At 38.4% G+C, this 21,407-nt stretch overlaps 1 protein-coding gene across 5 annotated transcripts in view; it reads left to right on the top strand.

Annotated features, from left to right (window-relative positions):
* Positions 1 to 21,407, top strand: part of MID1 (midline 1) — a 241,567-nt gene that overhangs the window by 207,745 nt on the left and 12,415 nt on the right. For all 5 annotated transcript variants that reach the window (XM_050978094.1, XM_030235021.2, XM_030235020.2 and 2 more), the window contains exons 4-7: positions 1,899 to 2,006; positions 5,268 to 5,416; positions 8,723 to 8,850; positions 16,930 to 17,073. In XM_050978094.1, the coding sequence (XP_050834051.1) occupies positions 1,899 to 2,006; positions 5,268 to 5,416; positions 8,723 to 8,850; positions 16,930 to 17,073 (529 nt within the window). The remainder of the gene's footprint in view (positions 1 to 1,898; positions 2,007 to 5,267; positions 5,417 to 8,722; positions 8,851 to 16,929; positions 17,074 to 21,407) is intronic.

The raw sequence follows: 21,407 nt of genomic DNA, 5'->3' as shown, positions 1-21,407 counted from the left end.
AGCCAGGCAGAGCAAATAGAAAATGCAAGAACCATGGGCACCTAAACCAGCATAACAGGGATACCTTCTACATCTTCACCAGCATTTGCAATCACATCTGACCCCTTCCAGAAACAAATATATTCTCTCTTCATAATCTTGATGTCTTAGTTAATAATTAAGCCTCTAAAATGTGCAAACAAACTTTAATTTTATGAAGATTTGAGAAAGATAATCCAAGACCTTGATGAAAGCAGATCTTTATAAACAGTCCTGTCTTTACCTGGAGGATGCTGTGTGTTTCACAAAAGAAGGTTATTTGTAAAATTGGTTCTTTTCCAAATTTAGATACATCAGCATTTGCTTAAGCTTAATGAGCTCCATAATGTGCTTACAGGTAAATGCATGTTTAAACACATTGTTGGAAGGAAAGAAAGCAATACTGATGCAGAATTATGGGGCTCATCAGACTGAAAAAACAACCAAGGCTAGCAATATAGTTACTTGTCACCTGAAAGTAATCCTTGCTGTTCTTCACCACTGACTCTTACTATCCCAGTAGAAAAGGTGACATGGCTGTGGAGGCAATTAGCAGGGATGAAAGCTGTTTTACCTTCTTACCCTCTTTTAGCAAAGTGCAAATGGAAACATAGCTCTGAGATAAGTTCTTTCCTTTTTAATATTCTAGACATGATTAGAACATTTTACTTTTTTTCTGACTCTTTACACATACATGTAAGCTAAACATACAACTGCTGGAGGGGAAGTACTTTCTTCTGGTTGTATAGAATGTTGACTTTGCAATGAAAAAATCAGTCTGCTTCAGAAACAGAACATATTCATCTGAGAACCCAAACTTTCCTATTACAAGTTTTCTTCTTTCTTTTTTTAACAAAAGTCAGCATTTTCTACAGAAAGTTAATATTTGTGAGGGGTTTTGCTCTAAAAATATTTCATTTCCTCATATATTTATCCTCTAGAATACTACATGAGCATTTTCTATCTAACTATTTTCTATCTGACTCAATGCTGAGGTAAAGCAGGAATAATTAAGACAGTCAACACATGTCTAGGGATTGTCACGTGGATCTTTGATAGCTTGAATCTCTAAGGAACCAGTATGTGGATATATATGGTATCAGTAGTTCACTTCCCTTTCCAGTTAAAGGACTTTGGATCATTAAATGCAGCTGGAAGGAGATAGTTTCAAATCTTCCTGAAAGGAGCCGGTTGTTCACTTCACTGTGAGTTAAGCTGTGGTGCTCATTTCTGCAGAATGATACAGATTCCAAAAGTTTCCAGGATGTGAAGGAGACACTAAATAAATCCATGTTATTTAATTCTTCTGAATATTAGTAATGATGTATAACATGTCTGGTTCAAGAAGACGGAGCTACAAATGGCTGGGGGATGAGAAAGCACTCATGGGAGTCATCACATGTGTTGGGACTTCTTTCCTCCTGACATTCTTTATTATCAGATGCTGGCACCAGCAGCAGTGAGGGGATGGACTCTCTGATCCAGTATTTGTGCCCTTGAGCACGCTGGTGTTCACTGCAGCTTCGTATGGCTGCAAACCGCGATGTGTGAAACACCTCCTGAAGAGACCCCGCTTCTCACTGGGGTGTGTTAGAGCTGACACCACCCAATACTCACCAAACCAGACTTTGCTCACTTGAGCTAGAAACACCTGATTGTTTATTTGCAAGTGCTGCCTCCTGCAAACAATACATTGCAGTACTCAATTCAGTACTTCGCAAAATCCAAAAGAGGGGACTGAAAATAACACAGATTTTACACAGAAAGGAGAAAAAAAAATGCCAAACCAAATATTTTAGAAAATGCAGTTTTTAAGTTTGAAGATAGAAAAGGAAAATGTCAAAAAAAAGTTTTGCTAATCATAAGGTTTTGCTTCATAGGTAAATGCATCCCGGCAAGAAACCAAGCTGATGGAAGAATGTGACCAGCTCATTGAAATAATCCAGCAAAGACGGCAAATAATTGGAACCAAAATCAAAGAAGGAAAGGTAAAAGCTTTTCTTCTTTAGATCACAAGTAGGTCAACATTGTTTCCTTTTGGTTGCAGCCTTCTTGACTGCAGATATTATTGATAGAAATTTGTAAAAGTCCTTATGTAGTTCTTGGCTACTGACTGATACTTTCATGTAAAGAAGAATGAAATCCCTGAAGACTAGAACTCTAGACTTCAACTGTTTATTTGGTATTTCTCTTACTACAGGTGATTATGGGTTTTAAGGATAAAACCAGAAATTTTGTCATGATCAGTAAATGGAAAATTATGGCCACCTAATGTTTCCTTCACTCTGTGATGTGCCTGACAGTAGTTACCCCAAACTTTTAACTTTCACAAAATGTTACAGCATGTAGAATCATGTCTCACAATTATCTTTTTTTTTCTAGGTACTTTAAATTTTATTCAAATACTATCCATTAATATTTTGTTCCAGTCATTGTCATTCATGAGGATATGAAGTCTTAAGTTATTTACAAAAAAAAGATATTCAAAAGCGTGAAATAAATTAAATTAGGTGTGCATTTCTAATTCCCAAAGTTCCATGATTATTAGTGGCAAACACATTGAGCAGGAAAAATCTCGGATACCTAAGTTTCAACGTATTTTTCTACTAATTGTTAACTCAGAAATGCACTACAGTTTAATTAATGTTTTTATTTTCTAGGTACATGGTGTTTACTGTTTAACTCCTAAAGTAACTAAGTCAGATATTCATTCTTCTTGTGTGGGAAAAGCTCAGGAAAGGAATAAAGTCAAGAGCAGGTTAAATGGTTCATGTGGATGTCAAGATATTCCAATTAACTTGAAATGAAAACTCTGTAGACAAGGGCTAATTTAAACACATTTGAAACCACAGGTCCTGTACACTGTGTGAAAAAACCTGAATTTCGTCGTGCTGTTAACAAAATATAATTCCCTTCAATTGAAATAGATGGCCTTTATTTCTTTATTTTTGTTTCAACTCCTTTCCTCTATGCAGAGATACCAGGTGTGCTACCAATGAAGTAGAAAACCTACCATTCGTCTGGATTTGTGCATTATACACATTGCTTTTAAAAACTCTGTTGCTTGCAAAAATTATTCTAATTTCCATTAGCACAGAAGATTTGTAATACAATTGGCTCCAATTTATTTGAATAGAGCAGTTATCAGAATCTGTCCCCATTCTTTGTTCTGCTTTGTTGAGCTGATCGTTATATCAGTGGAGGTCCAGAGGAGGTCTGCAATGCTTTGATTCAAATGTGATATATGTTGAAACATTTTAAGGTCTCAAGAGACCCATGTGAAAAGCCACAGGAAGTTCTACCCAATGTATCTTCCTTGAAGAGGGCCTATGGCTTTCCAGAGTCTTTCTGGAAGGTAGAGCATGACAAATTTCTCTACAGGACTGTAGGTGTGGCTACAGAGCTGGAAACACATACTAAGTTCTAGCTGTGCCTGCAGGGCTGCAGCTTCAGTTATACACAAGTCTGAACACCCTGTGCAGCTCCACACTTAATCTCACCTATCACCCAACCCCTATAAAATCCCACAGAACATGTAACAGGAAAGAAGCAAATATCAACAAGGTAAAACAATCCTAGGGCAGATGTCATTCCTACCATTGCAGAAATAGGAGGGGACTGAGTGAGATGACACTCTTCCTTTTTCTCAATTTATCATCTTCCTCTTCTTGAAGATAAAAGAAAGAATCAATCAAGCATTAGTTCATCCTAGAAGCTGATCAAATCATTAGCATTACCAAAATCTGGGTGTTCCCAGCATTCTCTTCTCTATGCTGTTTCTATCTTTAAAGACATACAAATATCACATGACACTGTGGTAACGTCCACAAGGGTTCCAGGATGAGGGAAGAGATGAGAAAGTTGACTCCATGTTTCAGAAGGCTTGATTTATTATTATATGATAGATAATATATTAAAACTATAGTAAAAGAATAGAGGAAAGGATCTCACTACAAGGCTAAGCTAAGAATAGAAAAGGAATGAATAACAAAGTCTTGACCGGCCGGACAGGTGATCTGTGATTGGCCCATAATTGCAAACAGCCTGATGAGGCCAATCACAGATTCCCCTGTTGCATTCCACAGCAGCAGATAATCATTGTTTACAGTTTGTTCCTGAGGCCTCTCAGCTTCTCAGGAGGGAAAAAATCCTAAGGAAAGGATTTTTCATAAAACATGTCAGTGACATGACACAAATCATTTGACCAGTATCTTTTTCTGGAGAGTTTTTTAAATGTTTATATTCCTACTTGTTTCTGTTGTTAGATAGCTGCACTAAGATACCCTCATCACTGCTTAGGATGCAAATATATCTAAAAGTCAAATCAACAACTTCATAGCCTGTGCCCTAATTCCTGAGATTGGGAATATTATCTTGATTATAAATTTGGACATTTCTGCCAACCCACTTGGTTGTTAGTTACCTCATTTTGCATGTAACTGGGTCTTAATGTGCCTTTCTAAACTCCAGAGTTATTTAATTTCCTTCCTTTTTCTTACTCCTGTTCAAACTATGATCCTGATGTGATAACAAAGGAAAGGACTCCCAGACCTTTCAGGAACTATTGTAGTTCCTGAAAGTTTTGTTAGCCAACATTATCTTTAAATGGAGGACTGTACCCTTCCCTAACCTTTTTGCTAATGCATACAGTCACATCTACTGTGTTTATCTCCAGCACATATGTTTGCAGTAATAATAATCAGAACTCCAGCACTACTGTGCTTTTGTCCAGTTAAAAATATCCAACAAGAAAACACCCTGTTTTACTTAAAGCACATAATGAGGTCAGGCACTTATTGTTAACAGAACTGAACAGTCTTTTTCTGTTAACTTTTATTTTCAGTTTTCTTTTTTTTTATGAAACTCAATTAATAGAAAAAAATCTAGTTAATCTATAAGTAGCCTTTAACACAGATCTCATAATTTCTGGGAAATGGTTATCTAAATAGACCTTAGTTATCATGTAAGCAGAAATTACCAGGAAATGACGTTCCTTTTGCTGGAAAATAGGCCAGCTGTGCTTGTTTTGGCTCTCCCCCGTTGTTTTCCATGTGGAAAATATTCAGGCAGAAAGACTGTGCCTGTCCCTTATTAAAATGTTACATGGCTAGATGGGGTTCACCACTTAGCTTGTCACCAAAGCCATTCATCTTAACTCCTCCTTTAGCCCAGATTTACCTCTGAATTGCAAACCCAACCATGATTTGTGACCTTAGAGACATGACTGCTTTCCTGTGCTTCCACTCGAGGTGGTGAGGTTGAGAAAACTGGCTCAGCAGATTGCGAACTGCAAGCAGTGCATCGAGCGCTCGACGTCCCTCATCTCTCAGGCTGAGCAGTCACTGAAGGAGAACGACCACGCTCGCTTCCTGCAAACTGCCAAAAACATCACTGAAAGGTAAGGGAGATGCTCCTCCCAATAAAAGGAAAAACTTCACTCTAAGGCAGATGGGTTGCCATAGCTGCTGTGTTGTCTTGTCACATCAGAGATGTGGTCGTTGACATATTGCCCCAAAATGCAACTTTGTGCTATACCAGATTGAAAAGAACCTTACTGTAGTGCTAAATCTAAACATCCCTTTGAGAAAGGGAGCAGTCAAAAAAGGGGGCAAATTAAGAGTTACAATGATAACAACATGCACAAGTGAAAGAGTTAGCATGGTTGCCAAGCAGATGTCTGATTTTAAACACACTTTAAAAATGGGTTTTATAACTGAAATTCCTGCTTCATGAAAAATTCTGAGAAAGAATTGGGAAAGAAATCAGGCAGTCAGTGCATTCATTAGAAGAGAAACTGGGAATGATATTAATGGATTTATATTCTTTATAAAATAGAAAGCAAAAGATAATGAAATTTGTGACTTTGTGAACCTCCACCGTGCATCTTGAAGAGATGAAGATTCAATAGTCCAGGAGGTTAGGAAGTTACATCAATTGTTGTGTTGGGCTCCTGGGTGCAGGGAATCTCTATTCCTTTCAGGATCCTGGCTCCTCTTCAGCATGCCAGATGTATCCAGGACCCAAAAGACAAGGACCATGCTATCAGAAAATTTGGTCTGGTTTTCAGTGCAACTATGTGAATGCTGAAACATACCCATTGAATTTCAGCAGGACTTTCTGAAGAAAAAATATTCTGCTGGAATATCAGCTGTTTAGCAATCAGAAATTATTTTTTTAAAAATTTTAAAAGTTTAAAGGGAGGAGAATATGGACAAAAAAAGAAAGACATCAAAAGTACGCTCTTTTAAATTTTTTTAAAATAGCTTTTTTTTAATAATTATTTTTTTATTTCTGGGTTCACATTATATCTTCACATTTTCCAGACAATTTCCCCAAATTCAAAACGTGAAACTCCCTGCTCCTATTACACATTTTTTAAAGTCTTTCCCTTACTCTGGTGTGCTGCATCAATCTTCATCAAAGCTGATTACCAATTTATAAATAATCCAGCAATACTGGGTTGCCCATTACAGATTCAGAGAACAGAGAATCAGTTCAAAAAGACAAAGCCAGGCAAGGCAGTGGGTTATATGCTGTCTCTCAGACTGTGGTTTATATTCTGTCACCAAGCAACATTGTGGCATCCCAGTTGAAGGCAGTAGTGAAACTATGAGTATCAAAGGCTGAAGGTGGGCTCTGCCTTTTTTTCAGTGTTCGGCAGAAGCAGCAGTAGGGCAGAAACTTGTGGAGACACAGGGCTTTCTAACTGACTACCACAGAATATTCAGAGAAGCTCTGTTTTGAACTTGTAAGCATGAACAATTGCATCATAGATACAATAATTTCACAGGAGAGACACTGGGAGAGCAGAAATGAGACAAGCTGACATATGTGCCCAATCAAACAATTCTTGGCTATCACAGATTTCTGTCTGCAATGAGATGGCTGGGAACACCCTGAAAATCAGAGAATCATTCCAAGCAGTGAATCAAGGGTAAAAAAGATACCAAGTGCTTGCAGACAAATTGCAAATGGAAAAAGAGGCTAAATGGAATTATAAATTATTCCTCACAAGTAACTCTCTTAGCTCTCCTGTGGTGAGCAACATTTTGTTTGCTTTTAGACTGCTCATGTAACAGCCTCACCAGGGCTCTGAGCTCCAGCAGCTAAAGAAGTCTCCTGAAATCATGCTCATTGCATTTCTTCATCCACACATTTCAAAGTAATTGCCGTAAAATATTTTCTGTTGTAAGCACAACAGGTAATTGCACAAGCAAACTCACTACATTCACTCTGATGATTAAGTTGTGCATTATTTGCAGTGGATAAAATACATTTATCCTAGAAAAACCCTTTCCAATCAAGTACAGTGTCAGTGTTTACAGCGTCAACAGTAGGCAGTATTACAGGACAAAATTCAATTCTCTGAACCTAATATGGAGACATGGTGTCTGAAATTTTGAATTGTTGATCTCACCAAAAACTGATTGTAACACATGTAAATGCAGAGCACTTTTTGCATATTCCCTACAGCAGTCCAAAAAGGCCTGCTGATATAAAAAAAAATTTACAAAAAAAAATCTGTCCTAGGAACTACTTTAAACTGAGTTCTACATTCACAGCTGCAACAGAAACTGTATAACAAGAATATTTACCAGGAAACCTCCTCAGCTCAGCTTTTGAAAACTATGTTGAAGACAATGAGATGTACAGCTCTGGTTTCGACTTTCCTTATTGTCTTTCCCTAAAATACTACACAAAAAATATGTGAAAAAATAGTCCTCAGTAAACCTTGGAGTCATTTCAGTCCAGTCTACAGAAAAAGAATTATATGGGAAAACTTTAAATTGGAGCAATCAAATATTTTGATCAGAGATTTCATAAATGACAGATAACAGACATAGATTGCATGCATAGTTGTCTGTTTATCTCCAAACTGAAATATTTGCCCAATTTCTGTTGTATAGCATAAGGTTTAGTGATCTCTCTCCTTAAACCAGTCAAACTTTTTGTAAACACATCCAGTATCCAGCTCTCCAGAAATATGCATTTGGTGAAACCAGGCTGAATGGACTGGAAAATGCATTTTTCTTGTGAAAGTTAATCTCTTTATATTAGTACATCTGGACAGAGAAAATGTAAATGTAGCTCCTGAAATGAGGCAGGTGAGGAAACTTTTCCATTTTGGAGGAAATATAAGTATGCACACATGCTTTGTAGGGAAAAGCCTTTTAAAATAAACCATGCTGACATCTATTTGTTTTATCTCCCTCCTGTGCCTTTTGAAGTTAGCAGCAGTGCTGTGGTGAGCAGCTGAGGAGCTGCAGGGACTGCACCAAGCTCTTGGGACAGCAGTGCCAAGGCGTGCCTGGAGCAAGAAACTGCTTGGGAAAACAAGGGCTGGGAGAGATTCAGCATCTGTCAGGATTGCTTAAACACAGCTAATTATAGAGCTCCTTCTTCTTTGGTTCCATGGGTGATTAAAAAGAATTCAGGGGATACTGTTGCATGGCCAATATTTTGTTAAAATCTCATCTGATGCTGCATGATAGGCCTAAGTTCAGTACAAAAAAAAAATTATTGGAGATCTTGCTGTCAAAAATAAAAGTGGCAGGAGAAGTTCCTAACTTAAACCATATAATTAAAATATGTGTATATTTTATCAAGACTTTGAGAAGCTATAACAACCATATTGATCAAGTCTACCTTGATATAAAAGACATTGTGTTCTGAGTGCTAAAAGACATTTTTCTTTTCGTTACAGAGTTTCCATGGCAACTGCATCCTCCCAGGTTCTAATTCCTGAAATTAATCTCAATGATACTTTTGATACTTTCGCACTTGATTTTACCAGGGAGAAGAAATTGTTGGAATGCCTTGATTACCTTACAGGTACTTTTTTTTTTTCTTGAGGTGCTACTATTATATATTCCTCATAAAATTGTAGTGATAGGATTTTCTTCAGTTCTCCCTGTGGTTGTAACTTTGGCTGGTTGCCAGGTGCTCATCAAGCCATTCTCACTCCATCTCCTCAGTAAGGGGAGAAAATAAGATGAAAAGCTCATGGGTTGAGATAAGGACAAGGAGATCACTCAAGAATTACTGCTACAGGCAAAACAAACTCAGCTAGGGGAGGATAAATGTAATTTATTGCAAATTAATTGTAAAACTAGGACACTGAGACATAAAAGTAAATCTAACAAAAAACTTTTCCCCACTCCATCTTTCTTGGGCTCAACTTCACTCCCAGCTCTTCTACCTGCTCCCCACCAAGTGGTACGTGGGGATGAAGAATGGAGGCTGTGGTCAGTTCATCACACATCATCTCTGCCACTCCTTCTTCCTGGTGCCCTTCCCCTGTTCTGGCATGGGCTTTCTCCCACAGAATGCAGCTCTTCATGAACTTCTCCAACATGGGCCCTTCCAACAGGGTGCCATTCTCCAGCAACTGCTCCAGAGTGGGTCCTTTCTGCCAGAGGAGTCCTTCAGGAGTGGACTGCTGCAGTGTGAGTCCTCCATGGGCCACAGTTCCTGTAAGAAACCTTTATCCTGTGTGGTACTCTCTCTGCAGGCTGCAGTTTCCTCTAGCTTGCTCCAGTGTGGGTCCTCCATGGCTGCAGCTGGACATCTCCTTCACTGTAGTCTTGTGTGGGCTACAGGGAAACAGCCTGCATCACCACAGCCTTCACCACAGGCTGCAGGGGAATTTCTGCTCCAGCACCTGGGGCACCTCTTCTCCCTCCTTCTTCACCATTCTTGGCATCTGCAGGGCTGTTCCTATCACATTTTCTCACTCTCTCTGCCCCCACTGCTGCACAGCCTTTCTTCCCCTTTCTTTAAAGTGCTACCACAGAGGCACTGTCAGCACCAGTGATGGGCTCAGCTTTGGACAGTGGCAGATGGATCTTAGAACTGACTGTGTCTGATACTGAGTCGGCTCCTGATCTTTCCTGACAGAGATAATCCTTACAGTCCAGCCACTTCCAAAACATTGATACATAAACCAAATACACTCTCCCTCTTAATCCTGAATATTTTACCTCCAATGGCCCCAGAACACCCCAGGGGGCATTGGGTGCTTCAAACAACTGGAATGCATTTCCCACCTCATCTCCTTGCATTCTTTACCACCAGAGTGTGAGGAAGTAGGTTTAAGAAATGATTAAAAGCCACTGCAGCAGAGTGCAGTGAAAGAACAGCTGGAGCTCAGCCTGGAGCAGCCAAAGGAGGGAGAGCAGAGACCAAACCCTATTTCCCAGGAGATGGATGCTCCAGGTGTTACCCTCTCCCTTGGGGCTGCCTCCTTGCTGCAGCAGATTGCTGCCTGGCAGAGTTCCTAAGAGCAATCAGAAGCTGCTCAAGCAATCAACATCACAGGCTCAGCAGTGGAAGATGTTTTCTCATGTGCTGTGAATTTTCCCCATCACAGAACTGGAGGATCTGGCTGTGTCTGGAGCTAGAGAGTGTGTGCTGTGCTCTGAGCTGTGGGGTGGGATCTCCACACAGCAGAGCCCCACCTCGCCTTTGGCCTGAGGAAGCCCACAGGATTAGACCCTTACTGAAAGCCTGAGTAATGTGTAGTCTCAGAGTGTACAATGACTCACAAAGAGAAACAAATTACTGTAATTTAGGGTGTTTTGATTTCAATGCCAGAATTAGAACAATTCATTCCAGCTCAATTGAAAACAGAAGAGATGTGGTAGGTTTTTATTCTGCAGCGTCTTTAAGCATCTGCTGTTAGCAGCAAGAATTTGTAATGAAAGGCACAAAGCACTGCTAGAAAAGCATTGGAAAACACTTCCTGGGTCCATTCACTTGTCTCAGTTTTCAGAGGATATACTTTTGTTAGTTCAAGAGAATGTGAGGTGCAGCCTCCTCATTGCCAACCACTATCTTTTCCAAGCAGAGGACTGGCTTCTGGCTTTTCTTCAAAGGAAAAGTTGAGAAAGTTAGGGTTGTTCAGCCTGCAGATGAGAGGGATCCAAGGAGATCTCATTGTGGTCTTTCAGCACTTAAAACATTTTAGTAGTGTCTGTTGAGAAAGGACATGGGGTAATGGATCTAAACCAAATGAGGGTAAGTTCATACTACATATAAGGAAAAAAATCTTTAAAATTAAGGTGGTGAGACATTGGAGCAGAGAGGCTGTATAGGTTCCATCCCTGGGAACATTCAAGGTCAAGTTGGGCAGAACTCTGAGCAACCTGTCCCTGTTCACTGTCTGGAGATTGAGCCGGATGACCTTGGAAGGTTCCTCCCAGTCCAAAGTATTCTCTGATTCTCTGATTCTATAAATAGCAAATAGATTAATACTAAGAATCACAAGACTGGGGGGATGCACAGGGCAGCAGCACTCTTGCCTGACAGGGCTGTGGGATTCTTTCCACATCTAAAAGAGAAATTATATCTGAAAGGAATTTCTTTGTCACTGTGTGACAGATGAATACAATCAGTGTCTAACACATATTCAAGTAAATAAAACACAACAATAATGTGATAAGAGCAATTTCAGCTTCTCACACAGTGCCAGTGAAAAGTTATGTTGTCTGCCTCTCTCTAAATTTGCAGGAATTTTGCCATCATGTTGAGCCTTCACCCTAAATTTACGAAAATCCAAGGAAATTAATGATTATAACAAAAAACCTGACTCATTCACCCTAATCTAGCAATTGACTTCTAAAATAATCAGTCTCATCTTCCTTTATGATCAAAGACAGAAATAACCATCTCGTTTTGAGGAACATGCATTGAGGTACTTGACTTCATTCTGGAGTTGCCAGTTGTCTCCAGAGGATAGATGCACTTGTTCAAATGCAGATAGCTGTGGTTTAGATCTGTGAAGTTATATGAGGTTAATTCTGCCTAGCAGTCTGTTCCTGCATCCCTCAGGTCTTCTCCCCTTTGTACATCATATGTCAATATTATCAGCTGAATTGCTATGCACTGCAGAAAGCAAAGGTTATTTCTGTACCAAAATGAGGGGTTGTCTTGCTACAAAGATATTTTCTGTGATCCATCATGATGACTGTGTCATTTAAACAGGTCCTCCTCTGACTTTTTCCTAACTCATCCACAGTCTTAAAAATTGCTCACAATGCAGTCTAAGGAAACTTGCATACATATCAAGCATTTTAGTGTTCTTTTTTCCTAACCAATCATTTTTATCCTTGATGCCCAGTGAAAAACAGTTCTAACTGGCTTTTCTTCACATTAATAGATAGCATATGGCTGCAGTGGCAAAATGCAAAGCACATGTTCAAATTATCTGAGCAGAAAATGCAACCTATGCAGACAGTTAAAATACATTTATGTAAATATATGTAAATAAGTATACATGAGATATAGGTATACATATATATATATATATATATATACACATATATATAATTCCAAGAGTAAAATGCATTTGATTATTCTCTACTGTTGTCCAGAAACTCCAGAGAAAGCTTTATATTACTCCTTTCAGATTGGTGGATGGAATTTTCATAGATCATAAGCCGAACCCTTTGTGACAGAGTGAATTAGGCTTTACTTTTATCACGTTTCACAGTTAAGTAAAACGAAGACCATTTGTACATCCTAGCCAGAGATCTATGCTGTGAATCAAGTGAAGAAGCCTACCTTATGACTGTCATCTGTACTGCTTCTGAACAAAATGTCAAAACCTAAATTCCAGCTTCATTATCTCTGCTGTCAGTTGCTTTAGAAACAATTGACCTTGGCTGTCTCCTGGAGATTTTTTTTCTCCTTTGGTTCTTCCCGGTGTAATATTTGTCAGATCTTCTTCAATTTCCATATCCCCAACCTTATCTTTCTTTCTTCCTAGGCTATTTCTTTACTGAAGAAATAAATTTAACTAGTTTGTGCTTATCATTTACGTAGATGTCTGCCCAAAGCTTCTGCTATCCAAATAAAATCTCTGGTATCTTTTTGAAAGTTGCCAGCCAGACATTGAGATATCAAGCTCAGTATATTAAAACAATACTTTTAATCTTCATCTGACTGCTCTATTCTCTCTATATATAGCCTTGATGTCTTTTGAAAGCATTCTTATCTTAACAGTTGCTCAAGCTCTTCATCTGGAAACCATCTTTCTCTAGACATGTATCTAGCTAGACCCAGGCAATATCTATGACTTGCAAACTCTCTGCACAATATTACTGTCATAAGGACTCTTTTTGTCCATTGTGAATCAAAAATGCTTGCTTTGTGTCCTAATACTTTGAAATCAATTGCAGGAGCATCCATTCTTTGACCTTGCAATTTGCCCTACTTCAGAAATCCTATCTGAAATGATGATAAGTTTTTTTCATCCATCACTTCACCTACAACTGCAAAAAGAAATATGTATTGCCTAGCATATGCCAGCAATTTTTTCACAGAGAAAGAACTTTGCTCTGGAAACTCTTGATAACCTGTCTTACTGCTTAACCCTTTCAGCACTGAAAGATCAAAGACCAATTCCAGACAATGCTCATGTAATCTCTTCTCATTCTGTTGGCTTTGAGCAGTCCTGGTCTGCCAAAAGACCAGGTTGAGATGGTTTGTATGTATGACCAACTCACACATGACAAGTTAATAATACATAAAATTTGTATCCACATCGGATGTAACTGTGCTTTCCAGTTCCTCCATGCTGATTCAGCCTAGTGTCATGATACAAGATGGAATCAGTGATGAATATCTAAAAGAGAGGTTCAGAGCAGCTCTGCAACTCCCTCACAGTCATACCAGCAATATGGATATTTCTAGCACCATTAATTCAAGCAGATTACTTAAGTCTTCTTTTAGGTCTTGATTCTCAGCATCAAAATCCATAAGGAATCTTTACAAAGTCAGTCACTGCATGACAGCAGGGAGAGAGAAACTGAGCAAACAAAATTAATTTGAGGTTGTTTTAGTCAATGTCTGTGACCTTGTGCTGAGAAGATTTAGATAGTAGCTCAATAGACATCCAGGAGGCACTGCATTAATGCTGGAATTCACCAGGGAGAAGTGGCAGTGTCCCTAAAGTGTCCCTCAGGTGTGCAGACCTTGTGAGCCATCAGTTCTGCTTCAGAGCAAAAGCCATGCAGATGACATGGAAAGAAAGATGCCTTTAGCTGAAAGGGTTGAAAGGGAGTAGTTATGCTCTTGAGATCAGTTACTCCTGAGAGCAAATTTAAGGAACTGCATTTCTAATATTGGTGCCTTTCAGGCATTTTAGGTGTGGTTACTGAGTTTTTAAGTGTGTTTACTCAGTTTTGAGCTAAAATGAAGTAAAACAGCCTTCAGCAATGATTCTTCTGTCTTGTGAGAGAGTGTTGATTCACAAACTGGTGAATGACAGTCTGAGGGTCTGAAGCAGTTACCACTCCCAGACATGTGCTCTGATCCTCTATGGAGAAGTGCATTGTGTCTTCCACTGCTGTGCTGGAAGCATGCTGGGCTTCCCCTCTGGAGCAGTGGTGAAGCACAACTGAGCCAGGAAGAAGAACCTGCTGGTACAGCCTTGAGATTCCTGGAATCTTTGAGGAGGTTCCCATGGCACAGAGCCCTGCACCAGTACTGGTGAACTCAATAATTCACCAAATCACACACTGCCAAATGCAGTACTGAATGAAGCTAACTGGTTGAGGTCAATCTCTTTAATTGCATTACAAATTTACACTCTCTAAAGGAGTGTGTGCTGTGGAATGATGAATTTGGCCATCGGACAGCTACATTATTTTGTCATAATAAAACATCTGAATGTAGAGTTGTCTGCCTTTCTGTAGGTGAAGCAGGTGGATTTGTTTTATTCTGAGTGGTTGATGACATGAATGTTGCCAAAGAGCTGAATTCATGCAGTATAGTCTCAGGTAAGTGTGGGTTAATCACAAGAGCCAGGGAAAATATGTCTTAGGTAAAATTTCTTTCAGACATTTTCATTACATGAAGGCCTGTAGATTTTCAGCTATAAGGCCAGGTGTGCCCATGAAGAGCAAAATTAGGATGCCATTTTCAAAGAAGTTGAAGATTCTTAGGTGTTATTGAAATGCAGTTTGCAATTAATTAAACCTTCTGTATATCTTGTTTTCTATAAATTATTTTTTCTTTTTTGTGTTGAAATAATAACAAATACATTTCTCAAGTAAAATGCTTTGCTGTTGGGTGCAGGAGATGACAGAAGAAAACTTTAGTTGAACACCATCAGACAAATAATAATTGATCTACTTATATATTTGTTATTAGCACTTGTTCCAGTTTTTGTTTAGCCATTGAAGGACAGGCAAAATATTGAAATGAAGCCCCAGCTAGAAATAAGAAACAAAAATTAAAACCCCCAGTGATTGTTCTACAGGATACATTTTTGGAAAATAGCTGATATTATCATTAATCTTTTCAGAAAACTGTGGACCATTTTTTCTCCCACATTTTGATTATATTCTTCTCACAGATAGCTCTTCTTACATGAGTTCATCTGTATTTCTTTTCATTAGTGCCCTTCTGTCCCAAGGGTTTCTCTGACAAGTTAAAAAAAAGCATTGGTAGGCTTCTGTGATTCATTCATGATCATAAAAAGATCAAACCATGGTCATATCATGAAACACATTTGAACTTTTCCTTAAGCCCCTTGGTTAAAAGAGGCTGCTTGGGAACCTGTCTGCACTCTAATCCTTGGGAACACACATCAGTAAGCCAGAGGCATGATCTATAAAAATTCTTGATGGAAAAAAATAGATGTTTCACAAAAACAAGATCTTGCAAAAGTAAAGGTGGAATTCCTTCAGAGGGACTTTTTTTGAGGCTATTATTTGTGGCTATCAGAGGTTAAGGAGCTGATAGAGAAAGAAACTCAAAACCAAACCGCAAACATTCATAGTTGCCTTCCTTTTCCTTTAATTCAGGCATAATTTGGTTGTTTCAGCTTGAGTGCTCCCCTTCTTCTCTCTGTGACAGCTGGGAGAAACACTGTTAAAGCAAAAGGATTTGTGACTCTTTTCATGATGTGGCTTGTAGGGAAGATGATTTGGAATGAAGCTCCCACTGAGACAAGCATGCAGGAACATCCCTCAGGAAGAGAGACTCATTTCTTTGTTACTTAGGTGTTTGGCTTTTTAAAGATTGCAAACAGGAAAATTAGACCCCACTAATTTGCTTCAAGTTTCATTTTAAATAGGTCATTAGAACAAACTCATGTGTTAATATGGGAAAAGATTGTACATCTTGCTACACAAAAATTTTGCCTGTTGATTATAAAAAAAGAGACAGAGGGCTCCTGGGAGACTATTTGCTTGTAATATTCATACAGTCATTATGTTATGATAAGAACTCCTTTTTTAATGCTGCAAAATGTGAATTTTATAACCAGCAGATATTTTATATACTTATGTTAGAAAGGATAGCTAGAAAATCAATAAAAATGGAGAGAGGAGAAAATTTGGCATGAAAGTATGAGTGTTGGCATCTTCCCTAAAATTATACTTTTAAAATACCTGTTGCTAATGAATGACAGATCATAGTGCAGCCTAGAGCTGGGCCAGGAAGGATGCACCACCACAATACCACTAATGGCAATCTCTGGTAAGATAGGCTGGGAAAACTGCTTTCAAAACAACAGTGAAGAGTGTTGACCCCCGCCTCTTGCTATGCTTCAATGAAATTTTGATAAGTTAGGTGAAATGATCAGAACAATCTTAGAAAAAGTAACTTGTCATTGTATCCATCTAATGTGACACAGATACATCACTTGTCCCATGGCATCTGGAACTAAAGCTACTTTACTACAAAATATTTTCAAAATCTGGAGTTCCTAGGTTGTTATGTTGTTATTAGGAATTCCTTCCTAGCAGTTAATTGATAATCAAAGCTAGCACTGGAATTAGCGAAAAGTTGTTGAAAAGTCTGTTGGGTGGTACCTCTACAATCTCACACATCAACTACATCCCCTAATCTCAGGGGAGAGGGGGAACACTTCACTGACTGTGCCTGCTGTGTTGTATCTCACAGCTCCCAACCCACCCACCATTCGAGAAGAGCTCTGCACAGCCTCCTATGATACCATTACTGTGCACTGGACATCAGACGATGAGTTCTGTGTGGTTTCCTACGAGCTGCAGTACACCATCTTCACTGGACAAGCCAACGTTGTTAGTGAGTATAAACCTTCTCTTTTCTTGGTGTTCTCTCATGGTTTCTATGAAAACCAAGTGCCTTTAAAGATAAATACACTCCTATGTCAAGAACAAAGGGAAAAATTATTTTCTAGAAAGGTTTAAAGCCAAAATTTTCAATCCAAACCAATAAAAGGCATCCCAAGTCCCTTTTTGCAGATGTAGCAAGTTCAAAGATCTCAGTTCTATTCTCAGCACTAATCAGGCAGTGGGCACATGGGAGCCTGTGTTGAACTGGTCATTAGTTGGAAGTGCAGCCCCATTGTCATTTATATAAACTTGACATCTGGACCTTTGTCTGAAATACAGATTAAGTCCTTCCCTCTGATTTTTATTATCTTCAAGGCTACAAAGCAGAGGTCTCAGTGAACTACAGGCTAAGTCGGAAAACATCAGTGGAACAACAAGCTAACTTGGTTTTATTTAAAACGAGATTAACAAACATTGTATATTTTGTATTATAACACATTTTTTATGAGTACACTCTATGTTTTGAGTCTGTGACTTTTTAATGGCTGAATTTACCTAATTAGATTTTGGATCGCTTTATTGTAAAATAACTACTCCTCACAGAAAAAAAATGTGTTGTCTAATCTTTGGTCAGGAAGTCAACATTTCTGGATTTGGTGTTCTGCAATCATTGGGGTCATTGACTATGAATTTGGAGAAGTTATTCAACTTCTTCCTTGTTGCTGTATATTTAATGGAAATACCACTAGCTGACACAGACTTGGATTCTGAAATGAGCCAAATCAATCAAAATGTGGAGTTTGTTCAAGTCAACACATATTTAGATAGGGAACCCATCACCATAGGGGGTTGGTGTGGTTTTGAGTTCAAGAGATGCCTGGACAGATCATGCAAGAAAAATACACTGAGAGCAATGAAGTGCAATGAAGTTGCTCTGGAAGTGCCAGAGCTGTAAGCTGTTGATGCCTGGGAGAGCAAGGTGAGAAATGATCAGTGTGTGCTTTCCCTGTTCCTTGAAACCTTTGTACACCCTCATCTTTCCCCACCATCAAATACCCTGGCCATGCACTGAGCTAGATAGGCTTAGTTGTGAGACAGGGCAGAAATGCTTTTCTTCTTGCAAAACTGTTTTGTCAGAAGAAAATTTGTTGAGATACTTTGATGATGTGGGCATGTTTGCATGCTTTATGTCAGTAGAGAAATGGTATGGTCGATGGCAAGTTTGAGTACTGAGCCAAACTCTCCCACTGACTCCTCTGTTACTGTGTGCACCTCATCTTCTCCAGCACTGAGCAGGAGTTTATTTTCGAAGCCATCTGAAAGGAAATCTGAGGATTCATGTGCTGGCATCTTAATACCTTTTAAAAGTAGCATACTGTGAATGTATTACAGTATTCAGGACTGACTGAAAAAAGAAGATGGATTATTGAGAATTTGATAAATGTTTTGTCAAAACCTCCATTTAGTGTTTCCCTTAAGAGTCTGTTTTGAAGTACACACTGCAAAATTTAAGGCTGTTGGAAAGACCAAATAAATTTCAACACATGCTTCTACATCTGAGCAAGCTAGATAATAAAAAAGTCTAATAGTAATTTTTCAAAAATTGAAGCAAGGTAGATAAGGAAGGAAAACATTCTCTGATAAATCACTACCAAGCAGAAACGACAATGATAAACTGGTGTTGCTTGTTTTCTAGTCCATTTTTATCTATGGCTTTATGCTGTGCAAGTCAATTATTGGCATTATGTATGAACATGGCAGCAGCAAAAGGTGTGCCATTTCCACAGCCTTGGGATGTGGGATTTTACTCCTTGCTTACTAGTGAATAAATAACAAGGCATTTCTATTTTAGGCTGTAGTGTAGGTTTCCCATGTGGAGGTGAAAGCTTTGATCTGAAAAACACATATCAATAAGTCTGCTTTCAGGGATGCACTATAATTGTCAAGCATAGCATGAGGTGCTCGGTATGCAGTCTGAACTTTCATATTATCATTTTGCAAAAATAGTTAATTAAAGCTTTGAAGAGTAAACAAATTAACACTGTAAGAAACTTTGTTTACAAAATGCTCTGAAGACCTTAAATGAAAGTAGAAAGAAATGAAAAAATAACTCCTTTTTTTGGTGGTATTTTTGGTTTTTATTTTGTTTTGTTTGGATTTTTGTTTTGGGGCTTTTTTTAACAGAGCCAGTTCCTATGCAGTTCCTGGCTTAATTTAAAGCTATAATGTTAACCCACATTAAATACATGCATGTGTAAGTATATGTGAAAGTCCTTTCTAAATGCTGTAAAGCCTTTTTTAAAATTCCATTATTTAATATAGATTTGAACCCCTCCAATGGTGATCTTCCTGCCAACATGTTATAAATCTGTCTGGGTTTCTAAAATATGAGATTCTCACAGGTCATTTCAAATTACACTGGTATTGGAGATTTACCCACTAACATCATAGAATTATAGGACCACTTAGGTTGGAAAAGACCTCTAAGATCATTGAGTCCATCCATTAACACTGCCGTCCACCACTAAAACATGGCCCTAAATGTCACATCCACATGACTTTTCAATCTCTCCAGGAATGGTGACACCATCCCTTCCCCAGACAGGCTGTTCCAATGCTTGACCAGCCTTTCCATGAAAAAAAATTTTCCTAATATCCAGTCTAAACCTCCCCTGCTTCAACTTGAGATTGTTTCTTCTTGCCCTGTCAATCCCATCCTCAGAACACTCCTCTGATGTTTATTCACTTTGTTACATTCTATTCTTGATCCCGCAGAAGGATTTCACATCACACCTGTTACAAATGGCTTTCCAAGGCTGTTCTTGGAATATCACAGTGTACCTTGGTAGTGCTGTTGCACACAGAGAGCTGCTCTCACTCTAAGTGGCATTAACAGGTGCTGCACTGCAGCCTTCAAATTTTGATGAACTGAAGATAGGTTTGTGTTTTGGGTTTTTTTTTTTTAATCCAGTTTTAGACTCTGGGTTAGCAAAAATTTCCTCGAATTTGTGGCATATGCATGCTGTTGCACATAACTGTATTTTTATTTCTCTGTCACATCCCAAAAATTCCCATTGGTATTGTGTGTTGCATATAGCAGATAATGTAAACAGGCTCATAGATTGACTTCAGTTCCGTGGTTTTTTAGCTATGAATTAGCCACCAGGGAGTAGCTGAAGTAGTGCATTAAACCCACAAGCTTTTTCCCTGGAGACAATAGGAATCACTTTGCATACATACCCACCTACCGTGCTAATGGAGGCTGTTATTTTGGAATCTGTTTCTTAAACCACACAGCCAGCCTGACTGCACTTTCCACTCACAGTACATTTCCCCCACCAGAGGCATATATCATCCAGAGATTGCTAAGAATTCAGTAACAAAAACAAGCAATGCTATGTTTTTTTAGTATACTTTCTATCCAACATAACCAACTATATTCTTTTTTATTAACTGAAAAATTGGAAAGTTAACATTTGATGGCCAAGGTCCAAATAGAGTATTTCATTTGAATTCTATTTCATACAGGAAAGATTATTTCCAAATGTGGCCAAACTTCTTGGCTATTGAATGCTTGGCAGACCTGCTCTGTGCATAAGAGCAATAGGGAGCTCTAGATTAAGTAGGCTTTTACTAAAGCAGTTGTCCTCAGAGTTATACCATTTGTACATTTGCATTTCTGAGAGGCAGCTAATCACCTGCAATCTGAATACAGTAAAAGCTTTTAAGATTACTTTGTCACGAGCTAACTAACATGCATTATAATTTCATTATCCCATTTCAATAGATTTTGAAGTATTCATTGAGTATGCCCTTTTTTAACATCATGGATTTGTTAAAGTGTGTTTCAGGATGGTTCAAATTTTTCTCTAGCTCTGATGCAAGATTCTTCAAGAAAATTACATCTCTCCCTTCTTGATGAAGAGCAGCAAATCATTCTCTCTTACCTTGTAAAAGAAATCAGGGATAATTAGTTATATAGTCTAATTTCTAAAAAATCACTCTGTGAAGGATACAGTGTACTACTGTCAGAACCTTTTGATTGTTACTGGACTTCTCTTCCTTTGAGAGAGGATAAAAGTTTTTGGAAGGACCTAAGACAATAGGAGCCCAAGCTTCCATGAAAAATAGTGAATTTATGATTCACCAAATATTTTTTAATATTCTAGACTTTGCCTCTTTCTGGAAGTTTTATTTTGATAAAAATAAAATGTAATAAGATTCCTTACAATCTTCAGATTTCTACTAGAGATTTTAGTGAGAATTTTTAATGGCACAAAAACAAATTTGGGATAAAACCAGGAAAATTTCTGCATCTTTAAAAGTATAAAAAGACTGTGTTTC

Source organism: Serinus canaria, chromosome 1 (genome assembly GCF_022539315.1).
Source record: "Serinus canaria isolate serCan28SL12 chromosome 1, serCan2020, whole genome shotgun sequence".
Lineage (NCBI taxonomy): Eukaryota > Metazoa > Chordata > Aves > Passeriformes > Fringillidae > Serinus > Serinus canaria.
This window is presented reverse-complemented; position numbering and strand designations above follow the sequence as displayed.